General features: G+C 33.5%; 1 protein-coding gene across 1 annotated transcript; it reads left to right on the top strand.

Annotated features, from left to right (window-relative positions):
* The first annotated feature begins 661 nt into the window (after positions 1 to 661).
* On the top strand, positions 662 to 2,601 carry LOC140693765 (heat shock transcription factor, Y-linked-like). The gene is made up of 2 exons (XM_072957429.1): positions 662 to 1,319; positions 1,793 to 2,601. Exons 1-2 carry the CDS (start codon positions 795 to 797, stop codon positions 2,483 to 2,485), a joined length of 1,218 nt encoding a protein of 405 aa, XP_072813530.1. The 5' UTR covers positions 662 to 794; the 3' UTR covers positions 2,486 to 2,601.
* Positions 2,602 to 19,267: the final 16,666 nt, after the last annotated feature.

Here is a 19,267-nt window from a genome sequence, read left to right as displayed (position 1 = left end):
TTAAAAACCTCTGAGTGAAAGAATGCTAAAAATAAACATTTGTAAGTGTACAATCAGATTTTTCTCTTGTGTAATTGTAAAGTAGAATATTAAATTACATTTGTTTTACTTATAGCACTGAAATAAAATTTAAACAAAATTCCTCCCTTTGGAATTTCTTAAATTTGATTGATTATTTTAATTTAATTTTAATTCATAAATATTTAACATTTATTTATAAACATAACAAATAAACTGATATTTATTCTGCTGATGTTTTGAATATAGAGCTACTTATTGTAAAGTACACAGAGAAATAACTACTTCCGTTTACAAATCAAATTTTGATTCACTTTAATTACAAATGATAATGAAATTTTTATAACCATTCTGTAAAAATTTTACACAAATTTCACTTTAAATTCCAATATTTTAAAATTATTTTATTTACTTTGTGCATATTTATACTCTGTTCACCAATGTTGTATAAATTTGGGTACAAAAGGAATGAGATTGTTTTATCTCATACACCCCAAAGTTAAATTGTTTAAAAAGATATTCTCGGGAAAATATTTGCACATCACAGTATAAAAATAAATATCCTATATATTTCATTTTAACTGGATTAATGAGAAGGAAACACTGGCTGATTGTTACACTTGGGTTGCTAAGAGACCAGTCTTTTTGTGATGTCACAGCCACTCAGGTTGAGAACCATGTTGATGGCCTATCAGTTTAACTGTGCAGGCCTGCTTAAGCAGCATTTGAAGCTGCACTGCTCAAAATCATGCAGATTAGAAAAGTAGCTGTAGGAAATGTTATTTGAGATGGCACATATTTCTTCAGAAATTCAAGATGTGCCTCCTAAAGATGGACCAACTGATTCAGGAAACCCCGGTAGATCTCTATCGTGTGATCAAACATTCTCTGGGGACTTGGACTTGAGGTGTATGATTGAAGAAAATGCTTTTCAGACTTTGTCTGAAAAATCCTTGATAAAAAGACCATGTTACACACATTGTGTCTTGGAACCAGATGAAGATAATGATTTTCGTTCTCTGACATTTCCAAGAAAACTCTGGAAAATGGCTGGGAGTGACCAATTTAAATCCATCTGGTGGGATGATAATGGAACTTCCATAGTTATTGATGAAGATGTCTTTAAGAAGGAAGTTTTGGAAAGAAAGGCCCCTTTCAGAATATTTGAAACTGGAAGTATGAAAAGTTTAGTTAGACAGCTTAACCTTTATGGGTTTAGTAAAGTGCGGCAGAAATGTCAAAGATCTGCTTGTCTAGTTGACTTTCTGGCAGAAGAAAAAGAAGCCTCTGTTTTAAGCAAGGTATACACAAATTTTAGTTATGACTTGGTAACTTATGTATAAAATTTTATTTTGTAAATCAATCTATGGTAATATAAATGTAAAGCTAGATTTTGAAAATAGTATAAAACTACAAATGCTAAAATTCTTTATTTTTTCTAAAAATGAGGACAGTGACTTAACTCTTCAAGACTATGAGAAAGTTTGCTAGCAGCTATGAATCTTATCAGAAATCTAAGTGAAGGTATGAAAGCTGCTTTTCAAAAGTGGCATTCACCGTTACTGCAAACACTAAATTCTTTAATTTGATGACTATACTATTTACATGTGTATTTTCCAAATAAGGAACTTCAAAATATCGTCAGCAATGTTCATATTTTGATGATATTATCTTTGCATACTAAACATGAAATCTGAGGTTTTAAAGTTAAGGCTTATTGTAGTTATGTATTTTGGTTTAAATTATTACTAAAACCTTTCTCCTTTGGTTGTAGCTGCAGTTCTACCATAATCCAAATTTTAAACGAGGCTGTCCTCAGCTTTTACTGAGAATAAAAAGAAGAGTTGGGATTAAAAATGCTTCTCTGGTGTCTTTATTGGCTCGAGATTTCAACAAGAAGCACTTTAAAGGAGGAAGTAATGTTGATAAAAATAATTCTGATTTTGTGGCTGACACTAGTGGAGAAAGTGCATTTTTACCTTCTGCAGATTTAAACATGCCTCTAATAAGAAAGCCCTCTATTGGCCACATAATTTGTGATAAAACTACCCCGCTCAGAGGTGATTTTTCTCCTCCATCATCAACGTCAGTTAGACCACCAGAAAATATTGCAGTGGAACAACTAGCTATTTTAAATCAGTTGACCACTGTCCACGGGCACTCTCAAAGCAGCTACACTGAAGCAAATGGCCGTGTTGTGAACTTCATTACAACTACAACTTCTACTTCTCAATACAGCATTTTGTCCCCCTTACAGAGCAATTATTTTGGACTGATGGTGGAGCCTTCTTATTTTCCAAATAGATATCACAACATATCTGCCAATGAAGGTCGTTTTTGTAAACTTCAACCTGTGAGTAACCCACGGTTTCCAGTGCCAGTGATAGCTGATACATCAGCTACTTCTATTTCAAGGCCAACTCATCAGACATCTTCAGTTTATGAACGTCATCCTAATTACAACTGAACTACCAGAGGACTACCAGGTTATGCATGATAACAAAGATTAAAATTGATGTTTGCAAATTTTGACAAATATCTGCAATTTTCTTATTTGAACAATAAACATAGAATTGTACTTTATTATCCTTATTTTTTTAAATAGAGATAAGAGTTAAAAGTGATACTATGTTACCATTTAAAGAAAAAAAGAGATATTTGTTTGATATGATCATTTGATGGAACAACATGAGTGTAAATTTAAATAATTTCTGTGAGGAAGAAGAGAAAATGGAAGAATTTGGAAAAAGACTAAAACATGGAGAGAGGGAAAATTACTTAGTGGTTTCTGGTTCATCCTGAAAAGTATTAAATGTGTTAAGTTAGGTTATGTTGGAACAGGATGAAAATGCAGGAACCGGCCCAGTGATCATGGTCTTTATTATGTCATCTCTGGTATAATAAAAGTCACATGATATAGTCTCAGATGGTACATTCAGCATGTGGTAAAATTTAACAAGGAACTTTATCTATGGTCTTCCTTGTGCTGTTTTCTAAGCATTCCAAATGTTGCTTTATTTTTCTCCACTCAAGAGTCTGCACTATATTTTTAGAGTGAATATTTTAAGTTACTTTTATGTTCCAGCCAAACACAAGCTTACATCTTCAGGGTTGCACTTAATACTTTTCCAAATCTAAGCCCACAAACTCATCTTGGTTTAGTCATTTCATTATCGATCTGGCATCTGACTAATTTGGCATATCTTTATGTTTCACTGTTTCTGGAGATACATCCAGGCAAATGCTTATCAACCATATTAAATCCAAACTCACAACTATTGCTCCAGCTTATCCTTAGACTTAGAATGTCCTCCTTTTACCTATTTAGATTTCCCCAGTCTCAGTACAGAAATCACCTCCTCTAGATATTTTCTGTCTATCCTCCTTTCCTTGTCTAACTTGGATACCAGCACAGTAAGCACAGCTCATGCCAAAGGATGCATTTTAGTATTTAGTGAATGAAAAATACATGTTAACTTTAAGCAAAATCTACTTTCCTGAAACAACAAAACTTTCATGGTTTACAAACAGTTTCATTATGGTCTTTATTCTTCACCACAAACTAGCTCTTTTCGTAGCCCAAGGCTAGTCACTCAAGACTGTAATTGGAGATAGGTACAGGAGACAAAGTATTATTTTCTTCTTAATTCATGCCTCCAGAGACCTAAAGCATTCCATTCTCATTTGCTGGATTTTTTCCTGTCTCTTCATCACCCACCCACCCCAAAATAGCTGATTCTCTTCCCCATACCAATAACTATACTTATTTCTAATTAATTGACTTCTTAGAATCAGAGCTTTATCCACAATTGACAATGCCATTGCAAACATTTAGTGTAGGTTTATTCACCCCACATAACTTGTGCCCTTGCTAACCTTCACACAGGAAGTATCTGCGAGGTACTAGCCCCTTGGTTGGGGTGGTCGTATTCAGTAACTGAATTGCAATCTGAACTGTGTGGACAAAAAAGAGATGAGGGTGGTAGAATTAAATATTTGTCTAACTTCAAGAATACCAAATTTCTGCAGATATTAGGAAATATATAATATTAATGGAAGACTTTGACTCTTTCCCATTAATTTAAAATAAATGGTGAAGCAATTTCAGAATGTGAAATGAGCTGAAATTCTGGAAAAATTGTAGGCAAGTTCAGGGAGCCTAAGGCTTCTGCTCACAATGATGCAGCCAGTGTCATCTAATAAGACTGGAAAGGCAAAATTGAGTCCAGAAAATGTGTCACCATTTGTGAAGAAAGCCTTTGATAATCTGGAGAATGGGCAAACGGGCCAGGGTAAGCTCTAGCAACTTCCCACCAATATGACTTTTACCAAGAGAAGGAAAGAGCCCACTTGCAACAGAAGATCTATGCCTGGACAGAAGTGATTGTTCCTATAACAGAAACATCAACCTTTCATGTTTGTCAGCTCAAATCTGATGGTGGCTATGTTGTAGCTTACATTATCAGTCTGGGGTTCAGAAGGGCTGGTTCAGCAGCTAGTTTCCAGCTCCCTTATCAGACAGTGGGTCTTACCATAATCATCATAACAAGACTCTATAGTGATAAGTCAAAAGCTACACTTTAATTTCAAAATTAGAAATCCTAAAGAATTATATCGTTTGTTTCTCCATCTCTAGTTTTCTACCTGGGAAAACTAGAATATTGGCAAATGAACAAAAGTTGCCTGGTGCTTTGAAAACTATTCTCTGAGCTTTGTCCACTGAATTCTTCCCACTAAATACAACAAATCTGTCTTCCACTGCGTGTGTGTGTGTGAAGATGCATTTTTAAGCAGTAACGAAGTTTGTCTTAGTTGAGTCATCAGTGAATTATTATTCTGCATCTGACAGAATCTCTGTGAATTAAGAGTTTCATTGAGCCACCAGATTTTCTTCCGATCAGGGAGAGGAATATTATATTTCTCCCAGTATGCTAATTGTTATCTTTTCATTGAATCCCGAGCTGATGCTAGGGCCAAGCCACTGAACCCTTGAATTGGACTGAGGCATATACAGTCTCCAATCCCCAGAGCCCAGCACAGGATTGTGTCTCCTTTTTAATTTAAGCTTATGTCCAAGTTTTTTTCTCTTTTAATTCTCATTGTTGACACATCATATTTTGGCTTTGAACACCCATTGACTAATTTATAGAGACTGAACTGCTGATGTATTCCCGTTCAACTACAAATAGCAATAACCTTTATTTCGTTGGACTACCTGGAATACAGTGAGCATAGTCATTATTTTGAAAGCAGTCCTCAGTCCTAATAATGCAGAAACTTTATAGTTCTTTGCCAGCACTTGAGCGAGGATAATTCCTGTGGATCTCAGGGATTATCCTCACATCCCTTAATGCAACCATGGGAAAACACCATATTGTTTTCCAAAATCAAGTCTTTGTCATTATTGCATTCCAATTGCAAAACAGTTAAGAACTGTAGGAGTTCTGAGGTTTTACCATGCTGAGATTTTTTGCAACCTAGCATGTTCCTTACTTACTGATGCTGTTGGGGAGATGAGACTTTTGGTCTGAGACAGTGAATATTAACACTCAAAGAAAAGCAGCCATGGTTACATTTTTTATCCATTCCCTAATCTCAGATGAATTCACAGAGTGAAATTTTGATGCCTACAAAATCAGTGGTCTGTTATCATGAAGAAAGTTTAAGGCATGGTAGAACACTAGTTATATTAGTATCTTTATGTATAATTTATTAGAATCACTTATATATTTGCATCTTTATCTAGGATAACTCTATCATGACTCACGATTACTTGCTTCAAAAACAGTAATGAGAAATGACATGGGAAACAATGATCATTGTCTTTCCATTTTTCCTTCTGCTTTTATTGAGAGATAATTGACATAAGACATTGTGTAAGTTTAGGTGCAAAGTGTAGATATTTGAGTCACATGTATCATGAAGTAAATATAGCAATTTTACAGAGAATTCATTATCTCATTTAGATATAATATTAAAGAAATACAATTTGTTTTTAGTTGTGTTGAGAAAACTTAGCGTCTACCCTCTTAACAACATTCATATATAACAAAAAGCAGTATTAATTGTATTTATCATGTTAAAATGTAGCATCCCTAGAACACGTTTTTTAACGGCTGGAAGTTTGTATCTTTCGAGTGTATTAATCTAATTCTTCTTTCCCAACCCCTGCCTCTGTTAACTACAAATCTGTTTTTTTCTATAAGTATATTTGTTTGTTTTTGAAGTGTACTTTAATGTATAACACTGTGTTAGTTTCTCTTACATTACATAATGTTTGCAAATTTTAATACATTTCAAACTGATAACAAGAATAAATTTATTTATGATATGTTGCTATTTAAAGATATTTCATAGTTATTGACTATTCCCCATACAGTACATTTCTTGTTCCTGACTCATTTAAATTGCAACTGGAAAATATTCTCTCTTAATTTTTCTGAACTATTTCTTTTTCTTCACTACATTTCCCTCCTTCTTGTAAACAACCTGTATCTTTCTATATCTATTACTCCTTTTCTGTTTTGTTATGTTAATTTGTTTTAAAATCAGAATATGAGAAAAATAATTTAGCATTTGTCATTATCTGTGTGACTAATTTCACTTAGCATATTACCCTCTTGGTCTATCCATTTTTTGCAAATGACAAGAACTTATACTTTTTAGAGCTGAGTAATAACCCATTGAAACTTTATGTGTGTGTGTGCATACATATATATATATATATACAGTGTGCATAATATATATATAGTGTGTATGCATATATATATTCAAATATAGATAAATCTTCAGTTAATAGATGGTTAGATATATATACTATAAACAGACATTTTCTTTGTCCATCATATATGGATGAGCAATTAATTTGCTTCTATATCCTGGCTATTGTAAATAATGCCGCAGTGAGTATATGGTTGAATTTATCTTTTCTGCTTAGTGTTTTTATTTTATTGGAATAAGTATCCAGATATAGAAATGTTGGATCATATTTCATTTTTAATTTTATATAAAACTCCATACTGTTTTCCACAGTGGCAGCACAAATTTACATTCATTCAATCAGCGCATCAGGGTTCTTTTTCTTACATCCTCACCAACATTTATATTTGTAATAGTTCTGATCATATTCATTCTGACAGGACTGACATAAAATCTAATTGTGTTTTGGACTTGCATTTTTCTGATGATTAGTGATGTTGACCATTTTCATGTGCCTGTTGATTACCTTTCCACCACTGTATATTAATTTATTTGTAATGGGCTAAAGGAGCATAACTGTCTGATTTCATTTTTAGGCATTATGTTGTGTTCCATTATTCTGTTTGTTCTGTGCCACTACCATATTCATTACTGTAGCTTTGTATTAGAATTTAAAATCAGGCACAGTGATACTTTCTATTTGTTTTTGTCAAACTTGTTTGTGTTTTTAGTTTGTTTGTTTTCTTTTCTTTTCTTTTTTAGTGATTTCAACTCTTTTGTGTTTACATGAAAATTTAAGAATTATTTTTTGTAAGTGTCTGAAAATGCACTTTGTATTTTGATAGGCACTGAATTTAATTTGTGTATTTTCTTGGCTAGTACTGTCATTTAAACAATATTTTTTCCTAATATATGAACACAGTATATCCATTCATCTATTTGCATTATCTTCAATTTCTGTTACAAATATTTATAGTTTTCTTATTACAGGATATTTAACTCCTTGGATGGATACATTTCTTGATTTTTTTTAATGCAACTGTAAGTGAGACAGTTACCTCACTTCCTCTATCTGTTAGTTTGTTGTTAGTGTGTAGAAATGCAAGATTTCTGTATGTTAATTTTACATTCTGAAATTTTACCAGACGCATTCATAAGCCCTAGTAGTCTTATGGCGTCTTCTTTATGATTTCTGTTTAACGTATTTCATCTGCAAACAGATAATTTTACTCCTTTTTTTGAAATAGCTATATTTTATTTATTTGTATTATGGATAGCTATGGCTAGAATTTCCAATACTATATTGAATAACAGTGGTAAGAGTGAGCATTATTTTTCTTCTTCCTTCTCTTACAGGAGATGCTTTCAGCTTTTAATCAGTGAGTGTCATGTTAGCTGAGTTCTTGTCATATATGATTTAACTGTGTTGAGGTATGTTTCCTCATGCCCAATTTGAGGAGAAATTTAATCATAAATAGATAATGGATTTGTCAAAACATTTTATGACACTTTTGAGGTGACCATATAATTTTTATTTTTCAGTTTGTTAGTTTGGTGTATCATATTGATTAATTTCTGGGTATTGAATCAATTTTGCATCCCTTGCATAAAAGGGACTTAATCATACTGTATAATCCTTTTAATATTTTGTTTTCTTTGCTAACAATTTATTGATGATTTTTGCATCTATGCTTATCAGTAGTATTTAACCTGTAATTTTATGAGATATTTGTTCCTGTTTTAGTAGTAGTGTGATATAGAAATGTGGGGTAGGAAGCCTTCCTTCCTCTGCAAATTATTGGAATTCTCTGAGAAGAATAGGTGATAGCTCTTCTCTAAATGTTTGGCAGAATTCACCTGTGAGGCTGTCTAGGCCTGGAATTTTGTATCTTGGGAGATTTTGTTTAATTACTTATTCAATTCCATTAGTGATAATCTGTTAACATTTTCTATTACTCATTCCATCCTGGAGATTAGGTCTTTCTAAGTAATTCTCCACTTCTTCTAGGGACATTTTTAATGGCATATAATTTGTTGTATAATTTTATGATGATTTGTGTTATTTTTTATAAGCTGTAACTTCCCATTTATTTTGGAGCTTTTTTATCTGTACTCACTTTTTTGCTCATGAGTCTCGTTAAAGTTTATCAGTTATATTTATCTTTCAAAAGCCATTATGTAGTTTGACTAGATGTTTCTATTATTAATCTTTATTTTATTTATTTATGTTCTGACCTTTCAGTTGTCTTTCCACATACTATCAAGTTTGTTTATTATTTTTCTTCTTCTTTTGTATGTAAGATTATGTTATAAAAGAGAGGTGTTTCTTATTTTTATAAGTGGGATTATTTTGCTATAAGCATCCCTATTAATACTGCTTTTGCTATACCCCTATGGACTTTGTTTTTCTTATCATAATTCTTTATGTATTTTTACTTTGATTTATGCATCAATCCATTGGTTGTTTAATATTCTATGATTTATCCACCACACTTTAAAATTTTTCTCAGGTTTTTCCTTTTAGAAAATTTCTATTCTCACAGAATCAATGTGTTTCTTCACAAAACAAGGAGAAATATAATAAAATTTATACAAAATTGTGAAAGACCCAAATTTTCTAAAATTATCTTCAGTAAATGAACACAGCTGTGGGTATTATCCTCCCTGACTTAAGAATATACTTCAAAGTTAGAGTAAACAAAACATCAAAATATATCACTAAAAGATTCACATAGATTAATGGAACAAAATAAAAAGTCCTAAAATAAACCCACACTCATATGGTCAGTTAGTCTACAATGAAGGAGGCAAGAGTATACAATGGAAAAAGGCAGTCTCTTCAACAAGTAGTTCTGTGAACACTGGACAGTACAAGTAAAAGGAAGATGTAAGAGCACTTCCTTCCATATTATACATAATAAGATAAAAATGGATTAATTTCCTACATGTAAAACCTGAAACTATACAATTTCTGACCAACAGGAGCAGAACCGCCTTTGAGATAAATCATATGAATATTTACTTTTGATCTATCTCCTTAGTGAAAAAAATAAGGAAAACAAACAATAACAGTTTTTAATATTACTGAGGAAATAATAGATGTATTATGTGATACAGGGATTCCACTTCTTGTATAAGTGTGAAGTGTAAAATCTTTTGCATAGCAAAGGAAATGTTCAGCAAGAATTATGACAACACACAGATAAAAGGAAGAGTTTCAGACAATGAAACCAACAAGATATTAATCTACATAATATATATATAGCATATTAGACTCAATAGTTAAAAAACAAAGACCCAAACTTAAAAACAGTAGAAAGATCTTCATTGAAACTTTTCAAAAACAGACATGTGAATGATTTTCTTGCACATAAGAAGAAACATAACTTTGCTATTCATTAGGAAATCATAAATCAAAACCAGAATGAAATATAAACTCACAGCAACCAAAATGTCTATTAAAAAAAGTCTACAAATGACAAAAATTAATAAGAATGTCGATAAAAGGGAACCCAGGTACACTGTTTGTGGAAATATAAATTGATGCATCCACTATTATAATAGTGTGGTCAGTGCTCAGAAAACTAGAAATACAAGCAGTATATGTTACAGCAATTCCAGTTATTGTTATAAATCTCAAAAAAATGAAAACATTCACATTAAAGGATATATTACCCCCAATGTTTTAAACATTAACATTTATAATACCCAAGGATAGATGCACAATTCAACTGCCCATCAGCAGATGTTTGGCTGAAGTAGATGTGAGATATAGATAAAAGAATAAATACTTAGTCATTGTCATATTAAAAAATAAACTTCTGCTATTTGGAACAATGTGACTGGACCCAGAGAGTGCTGCACACAAGAAAATAAATCATACAGAGGAAAACACTCTATGTTGTCACTTAAATGAGGAAAATAAAGATATAAGAGAAATAATCATAAAAAAACAGGAACAGAATCACATATATATGTGTACTGTACCAAGTAGTGTTTTCCTGTGTGGACAGGGAATAAGGATGGAGAAGGCAGAAATGTGAAAGCTACTAGTAATAAATTAGTGAAACAACAGCGCTATATTTACAGTGCAGAGAAATATTTTAATAATTTAATTGATTTTAAAGAGATTATAAGTATATATTATAGTAAAATATGCATGTAGGTGGGAAAAACTTTGAAGAACAGAACCCAGGAAAATCAAAATATTTTGTAGTACTATGATTTTAGGGGAGATGATTTGTTCACTTTCTTTACAGTTTTTACAATGTCCTATGTAGAATTTAAGCTTTTAATTGAAAAAGTATACACTTTTAAAAGTGACATAAGTTTAAACTATTTTTGTCTCTCCCCTTATATCTACAGTCAGTAAAACGTTCACATCTCAACAAAAATAACTACAACACAAAACAATACTTCAGAACTCAAGTGAACAGGTGAAGTTTGGTGGATTAAAACACGCAAAGGTGGCAGAAATGAAGGAAGAGCAGATTTGGTGTCTGCAACCAAGGCCCCCTGAATAGGATATCTGAGTCCACAAGTTCAGAGAACCCAGTAGAAACAGGGTCTCAGTGGTTCACACAGCTTCAGCCCCCACTGCACTAATACTCATGGTCACATGTAACTAGGAGTGAGCAACAATAGAGACAGAAATTCCATCCTTCAGACACTCAGACATTCATGACAATGTCCCTACTCCCCTTTCACAGTGGTGGAGACAAGATACCTTGCAACACTGGACATTACAAAGGCCCTTGCCTGATTCCAAATACCCACCTGTCTTTACACATTTCCCCAATGTGTACACTGAGTCTCAAGGGATATCATATCCCTTGAGATATTTTGTCGCTGTCCCAGTGACAACAGTGGCATTAATTACCAGAGAAGTCTAAGAAGTGACAGTGAAAGCACATCTGTTATCCAGACAGTAGCGACTGGAAAGTGCCATTTTGAAATATTATCAGAGGTAGCTCAGAAAAGTAAAACCAAAAATTGTGCAATATTGCAAACTACCAGAAAACAAAAGCAAGGACTCCAACTCCCAATCTGTTATTAAGTGTCATCAGAGAAATCATTTACAAGACCATGACCAATCACAGTTACATTATAGGGCACGCACACACACAGATACACAGACACATACACCCACACAGACACAGACACACATGCACATGCACCTGCGCACAGACACAAACACACAATGTGAACCATGCAGCAAACAGACTTAAGTCATGGTATATTGCAATATAACTAAGAGAGAATCCAAATAGGTGTCATTCAGAAACTCAATACAAAAAACAATACTAAGAATGTAGTTTAGTGAGCTCAAGAATAAATTAAATGATGATAAGAAATACATTACCAAAGAGAATGAAACTATAAAATAGCCAAACATTGTTTGAGGGCCAGGAGAACTTAATAAATGAAGTGAAGAATGCAACAGAAAGCATTGGAAGTAGACTGTCTTTGTGGAAGAGAGATTAGCAATCTCACCAATACAAAACTAGAAATGATATGAGAGTGCAGAGATACAAGATATTAAAAAGTGAGGATATTCAAAAGTAGCCATCAGACTTCCTCAGGAAGTGCACATTAGAGTGGAATCCTGGAGGGAGAAGAAAATTAGAAGGCAGCTGATGGTGTATATAAAGAAGTAATAGTTGATAACTTCCTGAACCTGTGTAAGGAACTGATATTCAAGTCCGTGAGACAACAAAACATGAATAACATTAAGACAAAGGGACCTCCTTCAAGATAAATCATATGCAAAATGGCAAGTCAATGACAGAGAAAATATTGTAAAGGCAGCCAAAAAAAGTTATGAAAATCTACAAAGTATCCCCCATTAAGCTATAAGAAGATTTCTGAGCAGAAAACATAGGCCAAGGGTAAATAAAATTACATTTTCAAACAACTGAAATAAGAACTAACTCACCCAATAATAATTAAACAGTTATCACTTATTTATAAAGTGAAAATAAAGAATTTACCAGACAAACATAACCTGAATGTGATAAAAAAAACAAAACCGATACACCTAATAAGAGGTGTAGAATAGAAATCTTCAAAGAAATATAAAATGGCAAATATATGCAAAACATTGTCCAAAAATCTAAGGAGATACCCCGAGAAAGTTTCAACAGTTTCTTTGGGTGTGCTTTTAAATGCTACTATACTATTTGGTTTAAAGGGGGAAAATAGGAAATCAGGGACAATAAATATAGATACCTCAAACTGGTAAAGTGTTTACAACAGTAAAAGAAATAATTTGAGTCAGTAACCATCAAAGGTAAAAATAAAAATAAAACAATATTAAAGGAAGCTGCTATCAGCGGAAAAAGGACTAAATTATACCTGAGATGTTTTCTTTTTATTTGAAGTAGAGTAGATTTACTATATTGTGTAGTTTCAGATGTACAGCATAGTTAATTATAACCACTTTGTAGATTATAATGCATTATGAATTATTACAATGATTGTAACACACAATTATTTTAAGCTATTGTGTATAATTCCATGATCTATACAGACTATCAATGTTGCTAATCTCCTTTATGTATACTATTTTCTATCTGTCAATGTTCTACCATTAAAATCTCTTTCCCTTCTCTTTGGTAAACATAAACTTTTTCCCATATATTTGAGTCTCTTAAGTATTGTCTATCTAAACTCTTTACAACTCCATCATGTCAATATCTATCTATCTATCTATCTATCTATCTATCTATCTATCTATCTATCTATCTATCTATCTATGTAGCAATCTATCAAGTATTATCCTCCTATCTATCTATTTACCTGTCACCTATCAATAGATAGCTATAGATAGATGTACATAGATATTTGTTATAATTTAGATTCCACATATAAATTATATTATATACTTTTGTCTTTGTCTAAGTTACTTTACTAAGCACAATATTTAATAGGTCCATTCATGATGCTGAAATAGCAATGTGTTATACTTTTTCATGGCTGAGTAATATTCCATTGTATATTTATAGAAACATCATATATTCTTAAGTCCATAGTCTCCTCTGGACACTTGGATTGCTTCCCTGATTTGCATATTATAAACAGTGCTGTTGTAAACATTGTTTCTTCTCAATTTAGGTTTTTTCCCCAGATTTCTTTTAGGAGAGTTATTACTGGGTCTTATGATAGTTAACTTTTTAGTTTTTAAACAAATCTGAATACTGTTTTCCATACAAGTTCCAACAATTTACATTCCTACCAAGAGAATACAAGAGATTTGTTACCTCCACATCGTTTCCAACATTTTCTATTTGTAGACTTTTTGATAATAGCCATTTGACCAGTTTTAAGTGATAACTTATTGTGGTTTTGATTTGCAATTATCTAATAATTAGCAATGTTGGGCAATTTTATCACTTGCCTGTTACTCATCTGTAAGTTTCCATTTGAAAAATATTAACTCAGGTATTCTTCTCTTGTTTTTGATTGTTTTTTTGTTTTTTACCTTACGTTGTGTAAACTAAATCCATGTTACATCTATTAACCTACATCTATTAACCCCTGGTCACTTGCATTGTTTGCAAATATGTTCTCCAATTACACAGGCAGTGTTTTTATTTCACTTATAGTGTCCTAAGCTGTGCAGAAATTTTCAAGTTTGTTTAGGTCCCACTTGCTGATTTATGCTTTTGTTTCTTTTGCCTTAGGAGACTGAAATAAGAAAATATTCCTTTGATATATATCCAATAAAGTATCACCAATATTCCCTTCTAGCTGTTTTATAGATCAGGTCTTACATTTAGGTCCTTAATATACTTAGAGTTTATTTATGTATATGATGTCAAAGAATGCTCTCATTTCACTGTTTTACATGTAGATGTCCAGCTTCCAAAACACCATCCATTGACGAGACTGTCTTTTATCCATTGTGTACTCTTGCCTCTTTTATCATAGATTCATTTCTCAGAGGTGTGTGGAATTTTTCTAGGCTCTCTATCTGCTTTTATTGATTATATCTTGGCCAATGCCATGTTGTTTTTATTACTTTAGATTTGTAGTATAGTAAGGTATCTGGGAGGGTTATACCTCCAGATTTGTTCTTTTTTCTCGAAGTCATTTTGACAATTTTTATGGTTTCATATAAACTTAGAGTTATTTATTTTCTTGTTCTGTGGAGAATACTACAGCTTCGTAACAGGAATTGCAATAAATCTGTAGGTTTCTTTGCATATTACGGCCATGTTGACAATATTAACTCTTTCAATCCAAGAGCACAAGACATCTTTCTATTTCTTTGAATCATTTTTCATTTCTTTGTCAATGTTTTATTATTTTCAGTGTTTATATCTTTCATATATGTGGTTACATTTATTCCAAGATATTCGGGGTTATGGGGTTTTAAATATTATTGCTTTCAACATCCATTTTATGGTATCTCATGATTAACGTGTAGAAGTGCAAGAGACTTATTTACATTAATCTTGTACCCTGCTCCCTTGATGAAATTATTTATTGTTCATAATAGTCAGTGTGGAGCCCTTAGGACTCTTTATGTAGATTGTTATGCCATCAGTACTGGTGTGAATTTTGACTCTTCCTTTCCATTTGGCATTTCTTTTATTTCTTTTTCTTTTCCTTTTCCTTTCTTCTGTTACTATTAAACACAAGTGCTGAGAGTAGGAATCCTTTTCTTGTTCCCGAATTTAACCAGAAGGCTTTCAGCCTTTCCCCTGTGTATTATAAATTGTTATAAATGGCCTTTATTATGTTGAGAGATGTTCCCATTGTACTCACTTTCATGAGAGTTATGATGATGAATGTATGTTGAATTTTGTCAAATGCTTTTTCTTTGTGTATTGACATTGTCTTGTGAATTTTGTCCTTCCTTTATTAGATATGTGTCATGATGTTTGACTTGTGTATGTTGAACTATCCTTGTGACTCTGGAAAGGAATCCAACTGATCATCGTGTATAATCATTTCTTAGTATTGCTGGATTCATCTGTTGATGTTTTTCGACGATTTTTGAATGTATATTCATCAAGGATATTGGATTTTCATTTTCTTAAGTGTTTTTGACTGGTTTTGTTATCAGGGTAATGGTGGCCTCATAGAATAACTTTGGGAATTTTCCTTCCTCCTTCATTTTTTTAAACAGTTGGGGGGGAAGAGGTTTTAGTGTTGGCATCCAGGCATTTTGTTCAAGGGGTGTTTTGAAAATTATTGATTTTATTTAACTTATACTGATTGCCCTTTTCAAGTTCTCAGTTTTCTTTTTATTCAGTGTTGGCAGGCTGTATGTTTCTAGAAAATTGTCTTTTCTATTAAGTCGTCCAGTTGGTTGTCATGTAACAGCTCATAGTGCTTACATAATCATTTTTTGTATTTCTGTAATATCAGATATTATTTCTACTGTTTCATTTCTTATTTTTTTTGGATTCAGTCTCTGTATTTCTTGATAAGCCTGGCTAAATGCTTTTCTGTTTGTTAATATTTTTAAGAAAATTTAAAGCTGTTCATTTTATGATATGTAATTTATTTTTTAACTTTTATATTGTTTATTTTCAACATAATCATTAAAGATTTCTCATTCTACTGCATTTGGGTTTTGTTTGTTCTTGTTTCTTGTTATTTTGTGTGGTAAGCTTGGTCGTTTCTATGAGGTTTTTCTCTTTCCTTGTAGAAGTCTTTATTTGTTCTCATCTTCCATCTAGACTTGTCTTTACTGCATCGCATACATTTTATGAAGCTGTGTCTTCATTGTAATTTGTCTCCAGGTATGATTTTATTACCTCTTTAATTTCATAACATCTTGATTTCATCATTGATAATTTTTTATTTTTTTAAAGGATGTTGTTTGAATTCATGTTTGTGTTTTTCCTATTCTTTCTACAGTTGAAGCACAGTATCATTCTTTTGTGTATGGAAAAATACTTGCTGTAATCTATATTGGCTTAAAGTCCCTGAGGCTCATTTCATGACATAATATGTGGTTAATTCCTTAGATAACCTGTGCACATTTGAAAAGTTTATGTGTTCTGATTTTCTGATGCAGTGTCCAATTGATCTTTCAAATGATCTAATATGCTATTAAGACCTCTGTTTCCTTACAGATATTCTTTCTGGATGATCTGGCTATCAGAATAGTGAGGTGTTAAACTCATCTACTATTATTGTTTCATAATGAATTAATTCTTTCATGTCTACTAAAATTTCTTCTTATACTTTGGATTTAAGGTGTTGGGTCCATATATAATTTAATGAGTGTAATACCCTATTTTTATTGATCTCTTTTTGCTTATATAATCTCATATATTTTTTCATTCTGGCCCTTAATTTAAAACATATTTGTATGAGTTGAGCATTGAAATCTGCACTTTCTTGTCATTTCCATGGAATACATTTTCCATTTTTTCCAAACTATGTTTATCTTCCACCATAAAGTGAGACTTTCTGAGGTGGAGACAAAAATGGTGGAGTAGAAAGATGTTCATAGCTCTCCCTTTCCCAAAAATGCACCAAGACTCACATCCACAGACCCACTCAGCTAAACAGAAAACCTGCAGAACTCTGACAGAACATTGTCTTCTTCAATAGATAAAGATGCAAAAAATCTGGTAGGAGAAAAGGAAGAAAGAAAGAAGAAAAGGCAAAACAGTGGGACAGTTCTCACGGGTAGGGAGCATCAATGAAGGACTGGTGCTCATTCACTGTGTCTCCCCTCTCCAGCTGAGTGGTCAGCAGGATGGTGGGGGAGCCTCCAAGTCTTGGACCTGTACAGAGTATAAGTTGCCTGACAGAACTAAGTCAAACAGGCACAGAGAATCCCTGTGACACCCAGACAAAGATGCATCCCCAAAGCTGGGGGCAGGGCCATGCTGCCTGAGTTGGGTGGTAGATGAGGATGGCAGCACTGTGGCGGCCCAGGGGAATGGAGTGGGCTTTGATCCATGGCTGTGGGTGCACAGGGCAGAACAACCTGGGCCCTCCATTAAACAACAGGGCAGATGTGCCCTGTGGGGTGAAAGGTGCAATCCCCATCTCTGAATTTCCACAGAAGTTTCCAGGTGAAGACAGCTGGGGCTCAGAAACAGCCACCATAGCCTCTGGTGCTTTGTACCCAGGTGGCAGTGGGGGTAAAACCTGCATCTACACCTTAGGACTTAGCAGCATCAACGGCCAGACTGAGACTTGTTGGAAGCATGAGGCAAATATGATCCTACTGTCCTGGTTCCTCAGAGAACTTGTCTGCCAAGACGAACAAGGAGCTGGATTATAGCCCAGACCAGGGACCGGGCTGTTCCTCAGTCTTTCCTGAGCCCACTCCCGGTTTGCAAACCCGAGGTAGAGCGTAGAGTGGCACAGAGCAGCAGAGTGATCGGCAACCTGAGCGGGTGGGTGGCCCCTCAGCTTTTGAGCTATAAAGCAGCCCTTGACCATGGTGCTGGGAGAGGGCATGATACACAATCCTGCCTGGTCAGTCTGCAACAACTGACTGCAGCATTGAGCAGGGCAATGACAAGCCAGCCCAGAGTCAAGAAAGCTGCACCTAATCCAGTGTTGGTTGTAGGAGTGAGCTGCTTGATGATATGCCCTGGGAGCAGCACAGATGAGTGATCCAATGGAGGGCCTCTGGAAACAGCAAGCTGAGCTTCCAAAACAGGATGAAAACAGAATGACTTCACATTAAATGTACACTGTCTCCAGGAGGACACAAACAACCCCTTGTTTTAAACTGTTTTATCTGTTCCATTTTCTATTATCCTCTTAATTTTTACTTCTTAGGCAATTATATATACCCCCATTTCAATCTTTTTGAAATTTTTTAAAATATTATTATTATTATTTTTGAAAACTCTGCTTCAACTTGCATTAATATTATTAATTATACAATGTTTTCAAAGCTTTATCTCTCCCTTTTTTAAAATTATTTACCTCTCTCTCTTTTTTCCTATTTTCTAAGTTGTATTACTACATAGGCATTAGGTAGATATACTCATTTGGGACCAGGGTAGATAACTGATACTCCTTAAACCACAGTGCCAGTGATGTAGTAGAAATATGAAGAAGCAGAGAAAGCATTCACAATTAAACGAACAAGAGAAATATCCTGCAAGGATGATCAGTGAAATAGACATCGATATCCTACAAGATGAAGATTTCAAAAATGGAGTGATTTAAATACTGAAGGAAATAAAAGAGATAGTGTTTAGAGATATAAAATATGTCAAAAATGAAATGGAAGCTATAAAGAAAAGCCGAGTAGAATAGGTAAACCCTCTGACTGAGATGAGGAATAATCTAAAGGGGTCTCAATGCTGACTGAATAATGCAGAGAAATGAATTTGTGACTTAGAAGACAGGACAATAGCAAACATCCAATCAGTAGATTGACAAGAGAAACAATGAGAAACAAATGAAAAAAGCCTAAGGGACCTATGGTATAATAGAAAGCATGCCAAACTTGGCATGATAAAAGTCCCAGAAGGGGAAGAAAGATCAAAGGGGATTGCAAAGGATTTTGTAGAAAGCATGACTGAGAACTACTGAAACTTAAAGAAGGAATCAGATATCC

The sequence above is a fragment of the Vicugna pacos genome, unplaced genomic scaffold (assembly GCF_048564905.1).
Source record: "Vicugna pacos unplaced genomic scaffold, VicPac4 scaffold_20, whole genome shotgun sequence".
Taxonomy (NCBI): Eukaryota; Metazoa; Chordata; class Mammalia; order Artiodactyla; family Camelidae; genus Vicugna; species Vicugna pacos.
This window is presented reverse-complemented; position numbering and strand designations above follow the sequence as displayed.

Bases quoted from the DNA above. Each gene is read 5' to 3' on its own strand.
- LOC140693765 (XM_072957429.1), top strand. From the start codon at position 795: ATGTTATTTGAGATGGCACATATTTCTTCAGAAATTCAAGATGTGCCT. The intron at 1,320-1,792 runs GTATACACAAAT...CTTTGGTTGTAG, and splicing joins AAGCCTCTGTTTTAAGCAAG to CTGCAGTTCTACCATAATCC.